Source organism: Ruditapes philippinarum, unplaced genomic scaffold (assembly GCF_026571515.1).
Source record: "Ruditapes philippinarum isolate M1 unplaced genomic scaffold, ASM2657151v2 ctg6344_1_1_1_1, whole genome shotgun sequence".
Classification (NCBI taxonomy): Eukaryota; Metazoa; Mollusca; class Bivalvia; order Venerida; family Veneridae; genus Ruditapes; species Ruditapes philippinarum.
In genome coordinates this window covers 1,169-14,559 of record NW_026866963.1, presented here as the reverse complement: position 1 = coordinate 14,559, position 13,391 = coordinate 1,169, and the positions used below count along the sequence as shown (strand labels likewise).

General features: G+C 30.9%; 1 protein-coding gene across 1 annotated transcript; it reads left to right on the top strand.

The window, feature by feature from the left end:
- Positions 1-9,306: 9,306 nt before the first annotated feature.
- On the top strand, positions 9,307-12,757 carry LOC132734350 (uncharacterized). The gene has a single exon (XM_060721075.1). It carries the CDS (start codon positions 9,309-9,311, stop codon positions 11,412-11,414), a length of 2,106 nt encoding a protein of 701 aa, XP_060577058.1. The 5' UTR covers positions 9,307-9,308; the 3' UTR covers positions 11,415-12,757.
- The last annotated feature ends 634 nt before the right edge of the window (positions 12,758-13,391 follow it).

Here is a 13,391-nt window from a genome sequence, read left to right as displayed (position 1 = left end):
ATTGAAAGTTATTGATTTTAGCAGTATTGGGTGGCTTAATATAGAAAATAGAGTCATACAGTTAAGACTCAATCATGTACACAAAATATTTGATAAAAAGTGTCCATCTTATATGTATGATAACTTTGCTTTAAAGTCTGATGTTCATTGTAATAATAGTGTAGGGAACTTTCATATACCCCATGTTAATAGTTTTACAAAAAGTACATTTTTACCAGGGTATTAGGGATTGGAACATGCTCCCACTTGATATTAAAAAGGAAAGTAACTTTTTTTAACTTTAAAAAGAAAGTAAAAGCTGAACTAAGCAAATATATGAAACAATTTGAACAAGCTGATTTTTTTTATTAGTTTTAGAGATAATTGTTTTAATCAATATAGTATGTTTTATATAAATGTATCTTGTGATTGGTTTTGTGATATATATAAATAGATATCTTTCATTGGTGTGATAACTAGTCATATTCATAGTATTATTCCTGCAAATATGTGATATATTTAATTAACATAATGTGCAATAGAAATTATTATTATTTTATCTTAGAAATTTAACATCAGTCCAGTATATCATCTCTAAGTATGGACCTGAATGCCAGTTCTCAAGAAAATATATTCTTTAACATCAAAGGACCCCATTGGAAATAAGTTTGGGTTATCCTGTGTTGTATATATTGTCTTGAAGTCAACAAGATCTTTGATTTAATTATGAATGTAAAGTTATTATTTTTCAATTAATTACTGTCAGTGTTAAAAACAATGTGATAGATATATCTGTGATAAATTGTCTTAATTTGTTTTTGTAATATGACATATATATATATACACAAATAAATCAATCAATCAAAACTTCAGGGCCATTATTGCTGTTACCAGAAACAATTATCTATTTTGTTCTTTTTTTAGTACCAAAACCTGCCATTTCAATGTTTTAATATTTTAATATTGACACATTTATATAGTACATTGTTTAGTATAATCTAGTCTATTGTTAACAAACACTATATACAACAAATTAAAGTTCTTGGTCACAACTGCAGTTCCTTTATTGTTAATTGATTATTAACTCTTACAGGTCAGAAAATATGACAACTTATATTGCGACTATTCATATTTTCAGTTTAATAAATCAGTACAAGTAGACTGTCAAATGAGCCTTATTTTTGTATTGAACACATTTAGAAATGGTGTTTAGCAAGCCTCATGTAAAGTTGTGATAAAACTAATACTAATAAAATATCATCGAAGTAAGCGCAGATATAAGATATGCACAATGTAAAAATGTTAAGAGACTCAATTAAAAAAAAGAGTGTTGTAAGCTATTTTCCTTCCATTGTAAGTTAAAATCAATGTTTAATTTACTGTTATGTGCATTCAACTAGGCAAAATATTTTGCACAAAGCGAGCAAAATATTACAACTTATATACTGAATTGTAAGATTAAAGGATCGATAACTCTTTTATATATTTCATATTGTCAGATTGCAAAATGGTATAAATAAGGTGTTATGTTATATGTTTTAAATAAATCATTGTTTGAATCAGCAGTTTATGGTTTGTTAAAAATTTAAATACATTGCTAATTCTTATGTCATCTATGTGGACAAACTGGTGCATAATAAAGAAAAGAAAACGTGTAAGGCTATATCTTATATTTCCTGAACCTTAGGAAATGTCTGGTGCAATTTCTGGCTCTGGTGATTTGACTTTCCTTCGTGAAAATCATATGACTCCCTATCACCATTACCATAACAGTTAACTTCACCTTTCTCATGTCTACTGCCACTAGCACTGGCCACTGGAACAGTCAAAGTTGAGCTTAGTGGTCTCAGGTGTTGTAAAGATGTGAAACTCGGCCTATGTCAGTGAAAATGTAACCAAAAAGGTCACGATAATACTTCCACATTTTTCTCCGAAAAGTTGAGCTAAAAATAGTTTATTGAATGTTTTAATTAAAATATATTTATATATATACATGTAAATGATATATATTTACAGTATAGGGGATAATGCTTCAAATTGCTTAGTTTTGATGTTTACATTTTGCAAAAAGATTTCATGATAACTTCTTAATTATGCGCAATACAGACTTTCATAATAGCCAAATTTGAGAAAAAGGTTATTTGTTTGGGAATAACATTAATACTGCCATCATTGCATTATTCCTAGATCAATATATTAACTTACACTGAAACTACTATTTCATTTCATATATCTGAATTCACATTTTTAAAACCTTAAAATTCAAAGCTGTACACTCTCCGATTGGTAAACAAAATGTCAAAACTTCAAACTAAAGAAAGAAAAATATATCAAGAGTATCATGTTTTTTTGGTTTTACATTGCACCAACAATGTAAAAAGGTCATATAGCATAGCAACAACACTACAAACGTCGAATGGTGTAGCACCAACACTGTAATCGTCAAAAGGCGATAATCCAACTTAAATGATGAGGTCCTCTGCCTCTACATGTATTATTAAATCTCTGGCAGGAATCAACCAATTAGTGATGAGAGGCAAATGGTTTTAGGTCAACAATTTTAACCACTTGGCCATGTACGCCCTCAAGAGTTTTACAAATCGAATGATAAATGTATATTGCACATTTTATGGATTTTTTTTCAAATCTTTCATTTTGGCTTAGTGAAAAATCTGCTTTTACAGTAGTAAGTGACTGACTTGAATACCCCTTATATTCTGGCTTCACAATAATTCTTCTACTAAGAACAAATCCTTACTTTTCATTGAAATTGACAGGAATCTTGAGGCATTCTGCGAACTGCTGTATACAATTCTTAAATATCAAAACAAACTCCTGAAAGATTTTTCACTATTATATTTATTTTATTTAGCACCTTTCTGGTAGTAATAAGTTTAAGTATAGTGTCTATAATTTTACTGCCCTTGGGGCAGGTACACAGGTCCATGTGTGGAGTCTTAATTTTATCTTCTAACAAATGATCCAGTTCCAGTCTTAACTCTCTCACTAACTCAGCTATCTGAAAATATATGAGCTAATGTTGTGAAAGGTATATAAATACAATTGTCTCTTCATATATAAAATTACTATATCATTTTGCACTAGTCTTTTGTAACAGAAAGCCTAAATTTCCCTTTGACAAAGTAAAGGTAGGAATGTGTGACTTTTAGATCTGCCAGTCTCTAGTAAAATCCAAAATGTTTGTTGACAGAATCGTATTAAAAAAGTACCTATCATAACCTAGACAGACTGACAAACAAACATTTCAATAACTTTATGCCAGGGTTATAAACATATCACCTAAATATCATTTATAATTCTAATTTGTAATTTACAATATAGTAATAAATAATTGCTAACTTGATTGTTAAAGAGATTTTGCCATAAACATGAGATATATAACCACTATAACAGCATACCTGATGAGATTGTGCCATAAACATGAGACATTTAACAATTATAACAGCTTAGCTGATGATATTCAGCCATAAACATGAGACATTTAATCATCAGCTAAGCTGATGAGAGTGTGCCATAAAAATAAAACATTTAATCATCATAACAGCTAAGCTGGTGAGATTGTGTCATAAACATGAGACATTAACCATTATAACAGCTTAGCTGATGATATTTTTCCATAAACATGAGACATTTAATCATTATAACAGCTTAGCTGATGATATTCAGCCATAAACATGAGACATTTAACCATTATAACAGCTTAGCTGATGATATTCAGCCATAAACATGAGACATTTAACCATTATAACAGCTTAGCTGATGATATTCAGCCATAAACATGAGACATTTAACCATTATAACAGCTTAGCTGATGATATTCAGCCATAAACATGAGACATTTAACCATTATAACAGCTTAGCTGATGATATTGTGCCATAAACATGAGACATTAACCATTATAACAGCTTAGCTGATGATATTCAGCCATAAACATGAGACATTTAATCATTATAACAGCTAAGCTGATGAGATTGTGCCATAAACATGAGACATTTAACCATTATAACAGCTTACCTGATGATATTGTGCCATAAACATGAGACATTTAACCATAATAACAGCTTACCTGATGAGATTTTGCCATAAACATGAGACCTTTAATTATTGAAACAGCTTACCTGATGAAATTGTGCCATAAACATGAGACCTTTAATCATTATAACAGCTTAGCTGATGAGATTGTGCCATAAACATGAGACATTTAACCATTATAACAGCTAAGCTGATGAGAGTGTGCCATAAACATGAGACATTTAATCATTATAACAGCTTACCTGGTGAGATTTTTCCATAAACATGAGACATTTAATCATTATAACAGCTTACCTGGTGAGATTTTTCCATAAACATGAGACCTTTAATCATTGAAACAGCTTACCTGATGAGATTGTGGGCAAAATTTCAAATTCAAATTTTTGGAATTCAACAGGCAGACAGACGGACAGACATATATCTTTATTCAATCAAGCACATTTGTACATATTAGGATTTTCTAATATAGTGAATATAAAACATAAATTTCAAGAAGTAAACATACATAATTTTACGCAATATCTTTTTTTATGTATACAATATGATTATTACAGTTTTTTTCTTTTTTGGTGGGGGCAGGTTATCGGATATTCTTAAGTTTAAACAATTTAACAAACAATTAGTTTATTATTGAATTTGGTAATAGTTGTGATTCGATTAAAATTATGAATATAAAACATTACTATTTCAAGAATAAATTGCATATTCTACTTTATCTAGGATAAGGGTTTATTTACAGCACATTTTTCTTTTTCATTTCACTTTTAATAGCTAGTTAAAAATGTTGTTTTTTTTTTTGAAAAATATTTGTTAAATGTATTATTGTGAGATAATTACCCTTACCACACTAAATAAAACCATTCATTATTTTACCTGATTATACAATCACAAAAGAAAAACATAGAAATGCATGTTTATAGTAGCTTTTAGCAAGGTCAGCATACGCCGAGTGCAGGTCTTTGGCCGAAGTGTCGTCAAAGACTTATACATCAAATATAGCTTTGTGCTATAACTAATTAAGGGATATCTCAACTAATTGTATTACTATTGTCTTTATTTATAGTTATGAAAATAGCATCAAGTACACCTATTTAATGTAAGAGAAATTGCACAAAGTCTAACGTGTACAATGTTTTGAATAGTTCAAAAGTTATTTAGTAAAACAAATCATAGCAAAGTGTCTCTATTGTATTCAATATGGGTTTTATTACCTATTTTAACATTAAAGATTTTTTTCTTTGTTATTTTTCTTTTGATAATCATAACTTAAGTTGAGATATTATCAATGAATATATGCTTTTAAGTGATCTGTATGACTTTTATACAAACACAACAGCTTAAATATTTTAGTGTAACAAAAGGTTATTGTATGTAGTACCGCGCGATCGTTAAGGTTCTTTAATATATTTTTTAAATGCGCATTATGTCAATGTTGAATAAAATAAATATTTTACTATTAAAGTTTATACATGTAACATATCATTATTTATGTAACCGGTTATATCTCAGGTGGAATAATTATTAAACAAAGAATTGCTCTAGGGGTTTAGTTGATGTGCCACATCAGATAAGGCAGGTTAGTTGAACTACTGATTTCACACAGGTAGACTTACTTTCCTATATAAGACTCTATAATTTACATGTAAGTGACCCTAAAATGGGGACATTTGGCCAAAGAGGCATGATTTATATTATAGCTTTCACAGTAGGTAATGCTGTTGGCATTGTAGTTTTACACAAGAAGACATAAAAGTTTTGACCTACGTAATGCAAATGAAAAGTTATGATGCGAATGAAATTTTGTGATACATATCTATAATGGGGAATATTATCTTAAACTTCATGGTATAGGCAAAAGTTCATTACTCGCTTTCTGAAAGGACACCAAATATTGAATTAAGATGTACAAAAATTTATTTTACAACAATGATATCATTTTTGAAATAAAGCTACAAAGATGTCTAATATATGTTTAATATTCAGATTAATATATTTTAAATTTTCTGAATTTATATCATTTTTTTTCATAGAATATTGCAAAAGGCTTACAATCAAATATTGATAAAACACTTAAATGAAGCAAGTAATTAAACGTTTTGAATTGTTAAAGAAAAAAGAGGATGTATAACTCACAAAATTTCAATCACTTATTCAATTAAAAAGGAATACGATAAAAATTATAGTTATGATGAGCTTACTGTTCATGCATTTGATAATTTGCATGAATAGCTCCAGGAACAAAAATACTATACATATGTTTAACAGTTATCTGTAATGCAATTATATGAAACCTTACATGGAAAACCGTAAATATAAATGATGATTTAAGGCATATGATTCAGTTACATATAGACATATAGAATGAAAATGTAATTTTTAACTGTGTCTTGATTATCCTAAATTCTTTCGTACACACCCATCTTAACACATCTAATCCGGGTATCCCCATATCTAACCTAGCTGTACAAACCTACTTACCCCACCCAGACTGCCCCAACCCAAACCACACATAACCTAACCCAGTTAAATCTGAAATACTCCAACCCAGTATAACGTAATCTAACCCAACGAAAAATCACCCAAGACAGCTATGCCCAGCCCAGCCCAACTAACCCAAACCCTACCAAATCCAGCCCAACGTACCTTATTCCTAATGTACCAAAATTTTCCCTTACACCAACAACATATTTAACCTATCCCAACCTATCCATCCACATACCAATAACCCATCTGCTTGTATTCTGTCAACTTCTAGAAATATAACATACAAGAGGGCCATGATTGTCCTATATTGTCCACCTGAATATAAAGGCTCAAAATACCAGATGACTGATACATGTAAATTGATAACAAAGGATGAAAAGCAGACAGGGTATGTTGTATGTTGTATGTTTCATAATTGAAGCTGTAACTAGAAAAGTAGAATTCTGGGTCAAATTCTATGTCAGCTGATATAAATGTTTAATTCAAATCTGCACCTGAATTTGTGGCAGTAGCTCAATTTTTAATGCTCTAGCTCTAGATACAATAAATAAGTCATTGGGTGAAAATATAGGTCAAATTTGCGTTATGCATCTTACCACTGTAGGTTTGAGCCACGCCATCGATTTCTTTGTCAATTCTTCATTTTGAAAAAGCTATCTATCCAGCTTATGACACGTAGGTGGTTCTACTCTGCGCCCTTTTGCGCCTGAAATAATGTACAGAAGGTTACCTGAGGTCTTCCTTCACCTGTTTAGCTTGAAAGTCGCTATATGACATATACCGTGTTCATGCAACATTGAACCGTAACCAGAGTCACCGCTTGACAGGGGCAACCTTCAACTTCTTTTTACGTTTTCTGAGAGCAAACAAATAAATGGTTTAAACAAATTTTTAAAAAGAAAATTAAAGAAAAATATTAAGTTTTTCATCTCTTTTTAACAAGGTCAATGTCTTGTACAAAAGATTGGTTTATCAAAGTATGAAGATAATCTTATTTGATTAATAACCAAGTTGTAGCCAATTAGAGCAATAATCAGTGAAAATGCAATAATTTTACATTCAATGTCAAGGTTATGCATGAGTCAAGGTCAATTTGAGTTAAACTTTGGAGGTCTTGATGTTGTGTCTAAATATGAAGCTAATCAAATTATAAATGACAAAGTCATAGCCAGTTACAGAAAATATCACAAGAATATATTAATTTGCCTTTGATGGTCAATTTCAATTAAAATTCAAGGCCACATATACATTATTCAATATTTTTGTTTGGTAGCTAGTCTTGTTCTGTTTAAAGGGTATTCATATGTATTGGTAATCATTTTCTTTATCACAATAATTATTGAAGTTCATTTTTGTTTTTGTATTGCATATTAGCAATATAGATAATAACATAGACGTTTTTTTTTCTACATCCCCTAAGTTCGACAACAGGCAGCCATTATTGGCCGCATGACGTCAAGGCCGCAGTAAAGCATTTACTACAATGTTGATAATAACTCTTAAAGTATAAATCAAAAGTGTAAATAAATAACAAATTCATAACAATTGAAATTTGACAGTCAAGCTCATTTAAAGCTCAAGATCAAGGTCTGTTCAACCATTTAGAATGTCTTGTCTAAAAGATTGTTTTGTCGAAGTATGAAGATAATTCATTTATAAATTACAAAGTAACAGTCAATTATAGCAAAAATCAGTGAAAATTCAATAGTTTAAGCTCCAAGGTCAAGGTCATAATTTTTAATAAGCCAAGGCCGATTTAAGTGCGATAAACACGAAGGTTGAATTCTAAAGAATGTTGTTTCTAAATAGTCAATCCTTCATTAGTAACAAAGTTATAGCCAGTAACAGCAAGAAAAAACTAAAATTCTTATAATTTGACATTCATGGTCAAGGTCATTTATGAGTTAAGATCAAAGCGTTTTTGGTTAACTTGAAGGTCTACTCTAAAAGATTGCTGTGTTCTATTTTGAAGACAAAACATTCAGAAATAAGTTATTGAAATTATAGCAAAAATCATTTGACCTTGAAGGTCGAGGTCAGTTATAATTGAAACACAAGTTTAGTCTGATGTACTGTAATAAAGGTCTTGCCTCAAAGGTTGCTAGTATGAAGATAGTACATCTAGAATTAAAATAGTTATGATCAATGTAACAGTTTTTGGACGGCAACGGCACCATCCGAGGAACCGCATAGGGTACGGGAAAACAACATGATAATAACAATAACTCCTTTTGTTTTCTTTAAAAAGAAAAGCTTAGCTTAAAATGAACTCAAACATAGACTCAAACTTACAATTGCTTGCACTAAAGGACCGCCTTTTTACTTTTCTTTTCATTTAATAATGCGAAATCTCTGTATGTAAAACTGTAACATATTATCAATAAAACAATTAAACGGTTCTTCCATCGCCTATGTAAATAAATATGACTTTTTGATCGTTTTTATTTCGTACTAACGTTAGATCTATCATTCAGGGTGAAGTGTACACTGGTGACATTCTTCATATTTTCGTTCTTGATGTCCAATGTAAAGACATACATACATTATCATAGACATCACACAAATATGTTGAAATCAGTGCTTATTAAACCCTGCCTGTATGCAGTACTATATAGTTTAAATAATTTATATCTACCACAATTCATATAACTAAAATACCATAATAAGTCTGGCATTAATGTTCTGTTCTGTTCTAAAACAAAAAGTTACAAATGAGTAACAGATAGGAATGCGTAACAAAGAAACTTGTTGGCTGGCTTTAACAATTACCCTCTTTTTGTTTTATTACAGAATGTTTCCAGCACCTCTCTACAGGGAACAGCTCTCATTGATCTTATCTGATGTTTTAGATGACCTCGGTGTCAATGAACAAATGGTGATGAGAAGGAGAAAATTAATGAAATTGTATGAGACTATGGGTACTATCACAATGATGTCAACTGGTACAAATATGACTTTTTATATTTTAGGGAGTCAAATTGAAGGTACAACTACTAAAGGACTTAAGCCAGACATAGATGTTTTAGCTTGCGTCAATAATTTCAATGTTATACAAGACTTGTCAGAATGGGAACATGGCAAGGAAAATTACCTTATGATTCAGGATGAGAACACCACGCCTGGATATTGTTTCCTGCAACTGATTCAATCTCATAAACCTGTGCCAGTCACTGAAATTCCTGATGATCACCATATATCTGAAGAAAAAAGAATATTGCATAAAAACGCAATTAAAAGATTTTTACCAAATCTGCCTCCTAATATTGAGCAGAATGGACCATCCGTTGTTAAACAAGGACAACATCAGGGAATAAGTGATAAAGACTATGTGCATGCTTATCCCTGTAAATCATGGCCTCAATCAGCATCAGGTTGGTTAAAGAGACAAGGTACAGGAAGATGGCCAACACATCAGATGAGAAAATTGGCAGCAGAAACAAGGTGTTTTGTAGTTCCAACTGGAAGTAAAGTTTGTGTTTATCCTGAACTAGAATGGAGAATATCTACTTCCCTGGCAGAGAGATTTCTTATTTTTAATTTTAATATAACACAAATAAGGTGCTATGTGTTACTGAAAATGATTCTTAAATCATCCCTGAATCCCAAAGGGGAAATAAATATATCAAGTTTTATGATTAAAACAATTTTATTCCATTGTATAGAAAATACAGAACTAAGTATATGGGTAGATAACAATTTATTGACATGTATGATATTCTGCTTACAGGAATTACATAGTTGTGTACAGAATGAACAATGTTTCCATTTTATAATATCTGAAAATAACTTGATGGCAGGGCAATTTACTTTAGAGACAAACCATGAACTTTCACAAAATATAAGTGACTTTATTCAGAATGATAGACAACTTTTGCTTCGAATTGATACTGATGATCTTGGATATAGACTTCAAGTTAAACTGAACATGGTACCACCAAAAGTGCACGGATCTCTTACTTCTCTTGAAATTTCCGCTTTATTATACATTAACTTTGCATTCGAAGTAAGTGGAAATGATTTTGTTCTTTTACAAGAACTTCAAAATGGAAACCTTGAAAAAATGAAGCAATCTGTAGCAGAGTTAGTTTCCCTAATGACCTACATTGATAGTGGTGAGGAACGTAAACACACTGTATTCAAGTTTCTGGCACCTTTGGCCTTCACCACATATGGGTCTGCATTAGCATCATCCAGTTTTGGTGCAAATAATCAAGCATTGCGTAAAGCAATGGATTGGCTATCGGCTGGTTTAGACTCAGATGTTTCATCTGGCCGCCTGAAACTGGCATCAGTGTTCTACAGTATAGGAGAGATGGAGAAAGCTGCAGAGATTCTGAGACAAACCGAACAAAAATATCTCTCTCATCATGTTTTACCTATCTGCAGCTGCGTAGCGAGGTCTCTACCAACAGTATCTGAAGACATTGTAAGGTATTGTAATGAACACAAGGAAGATTGTATCAAACGTATTACAGCATTTTGTGTCCGTTTCATACGACTGGAGATCAACTGCATTCCGCGTGAACTACAATATGAAATGTTCAGATCTACACAAGATGACATGATACACAGAGATCCAGATGACGTATGGATGGACTGGGCTACAGTTGATTCTCTACCTTTTCTGTACTTCCTACAATACAAGATATATGGTCATCTACAAAGACAACAAGAAAAACATCAAGCACTCAATAATCTTATAAGAACCACATTTACCGACGGAAACCTTACACATAGAGAAACAGCTCTCAATATTTTGGGGCAATGTATGGAACAAGAGAACAGACCAAATGATGCTTTACATTACTACATATATTCTCTGAAAGAAAGAACAAGAAACAATGCTGCAAAAATTCATCTATGCCGGCTTCTCTGCAAGTGTTACTCTAATTTATAATTCGGAAAGTAAATATGAAAAGAAAGTAGAACAAAACGTCAAAACCCGGGCATATGTTTTGGACACTTTATGTATTGATAAGTTTCAGTCAAACAATAACCATAATCAAGATAATACAATTTCAGTATAAAAATTCAACCCTAAGATACACAAGAAGTGGAACCTGAATATCACATGCCTTAGTCAAAATGTTGCTATTTTTAGAACGAAATAATGGACATTTGCCAAAGAATATTGGATCTTTACCAAAATATATGTATTACCTAAGGGTCAATGTTTGAGATTTGAATGAAATTTGTAAAGTTACTTTCTTTCAATATTTCTAAAACAGTTTTAAAAACTTATTATTTAAAACCTTAAACATAGAGAGACAACTCTTAATATTTTAGGGCAATGTATGGAACAAGAAAACAGACCACAGGATGCTTTAGAATATTACATATGTTCTCTGCAACAAAGGGCAAGAAACAATGCAGCAAGCATTCATATATGCCTGCTTCTCTCCCGTTTACTACTTGCCAAATAAATGAGACACAATACACATATGTGATAAGAATTGAAGTTTGAAGTAATAACGTACTGCTTTTCCATATCAAACTGATTCAAATGTAAAATCATGTGCCTTTCATCCTTCCTGTTACATAAAATCAAATTGAATGATATTGATCATCCAAGTGTAACATGGTTTTAAGCTTCTACCTTATATTTTTTTGGAGTAAAGTGCTTCTTAAAAAAATAATAAATCCTAAATTTTGGTTTGCAAGATGAAGGTTTTTTTTATATATGAATTTCATTTCATAGATTACTTATAAAACATAGTAGACACTCATATATAACGGTTATCTTATAAACATTCATGGGGCAGTCATTCATGTCTGCTTTCTATCCAGTAAATAATTTGTTTACAAAATTTAGTATTTATTTTAGTATAGCCAATTCAGACTATAACTATATGTCACATGCAATATCCAGATTCAAGGTCATACTTGACTTGAAAGGATCTTTTTCATATAATGATATTAATGGACATCCATGTCTTTAAAGCTTAGATATCATGCCATGAGAAAGATCCAAACCAGCGAATTCTCAAAAATCAATGCCCGACACTTAGAGTGTAACATTTGTGAAAATATAAAGTAAAAGTCGGTTATATGTTCAGTCTATAACTTTCTCATTAATGGTTGGACTTTCAAGAGTTTGTTAGAAAAATAAAATGGTTTCTTATAAAAAGACAAAAATGAGTTCTGATTTATTACTGAAATGGTTTCTGACTAGAAAATGTGGATTTATGTCATCATAAATGATGACTTTCTAAAGAGGGTATGTGTTTCGACTGAAAATCAATGATGTTGTTTTACATCATTGGGCATACTGAGATGATAAACATGTGTCTTGTTAATGTTTCTTTATTCTTGTAACAATCTCTATATATATATATATATATATATCAATCATTTATGCCTTCATTGTGTATCACAGTAAATGATTCCTATACTCTGCCCATCTTCAGGGCCATTATTGCTGTAACTAACAACAATTATTTGTTTTGTTCTTATTTTAGTACCAAAACCTGCCATTTCAATGTTTTAATATTTTAATATTGACACATTTATATAGAACATTGTTTAGTATAATCTAGTATACTGTTAACAAACACTATATACAACAAATTAAAGTTCTTGGTCACAACTGCAGTTCCTTTATTGTTACTTGATTCTTATCTCTTACAGGTCAGAAAATATGACAACTTATAATGCGACTATTCATATTTTCAGTTTAATAAATCAGTACAAGTAGACTGTCAAATGAGCCATATTTTTGTATTGAACACATTTAGAAATGGTGTTTAGCAAGCCTCATGTAAAGTTGTGATAAAACTAAATACTAATAAAATATCATCGAAGTAAGTGCAGATATAAGATATGCACAATGTAAAAATGTTAAGAGACTCAATTAAAAAAAAGAGTGTTGTAAGCT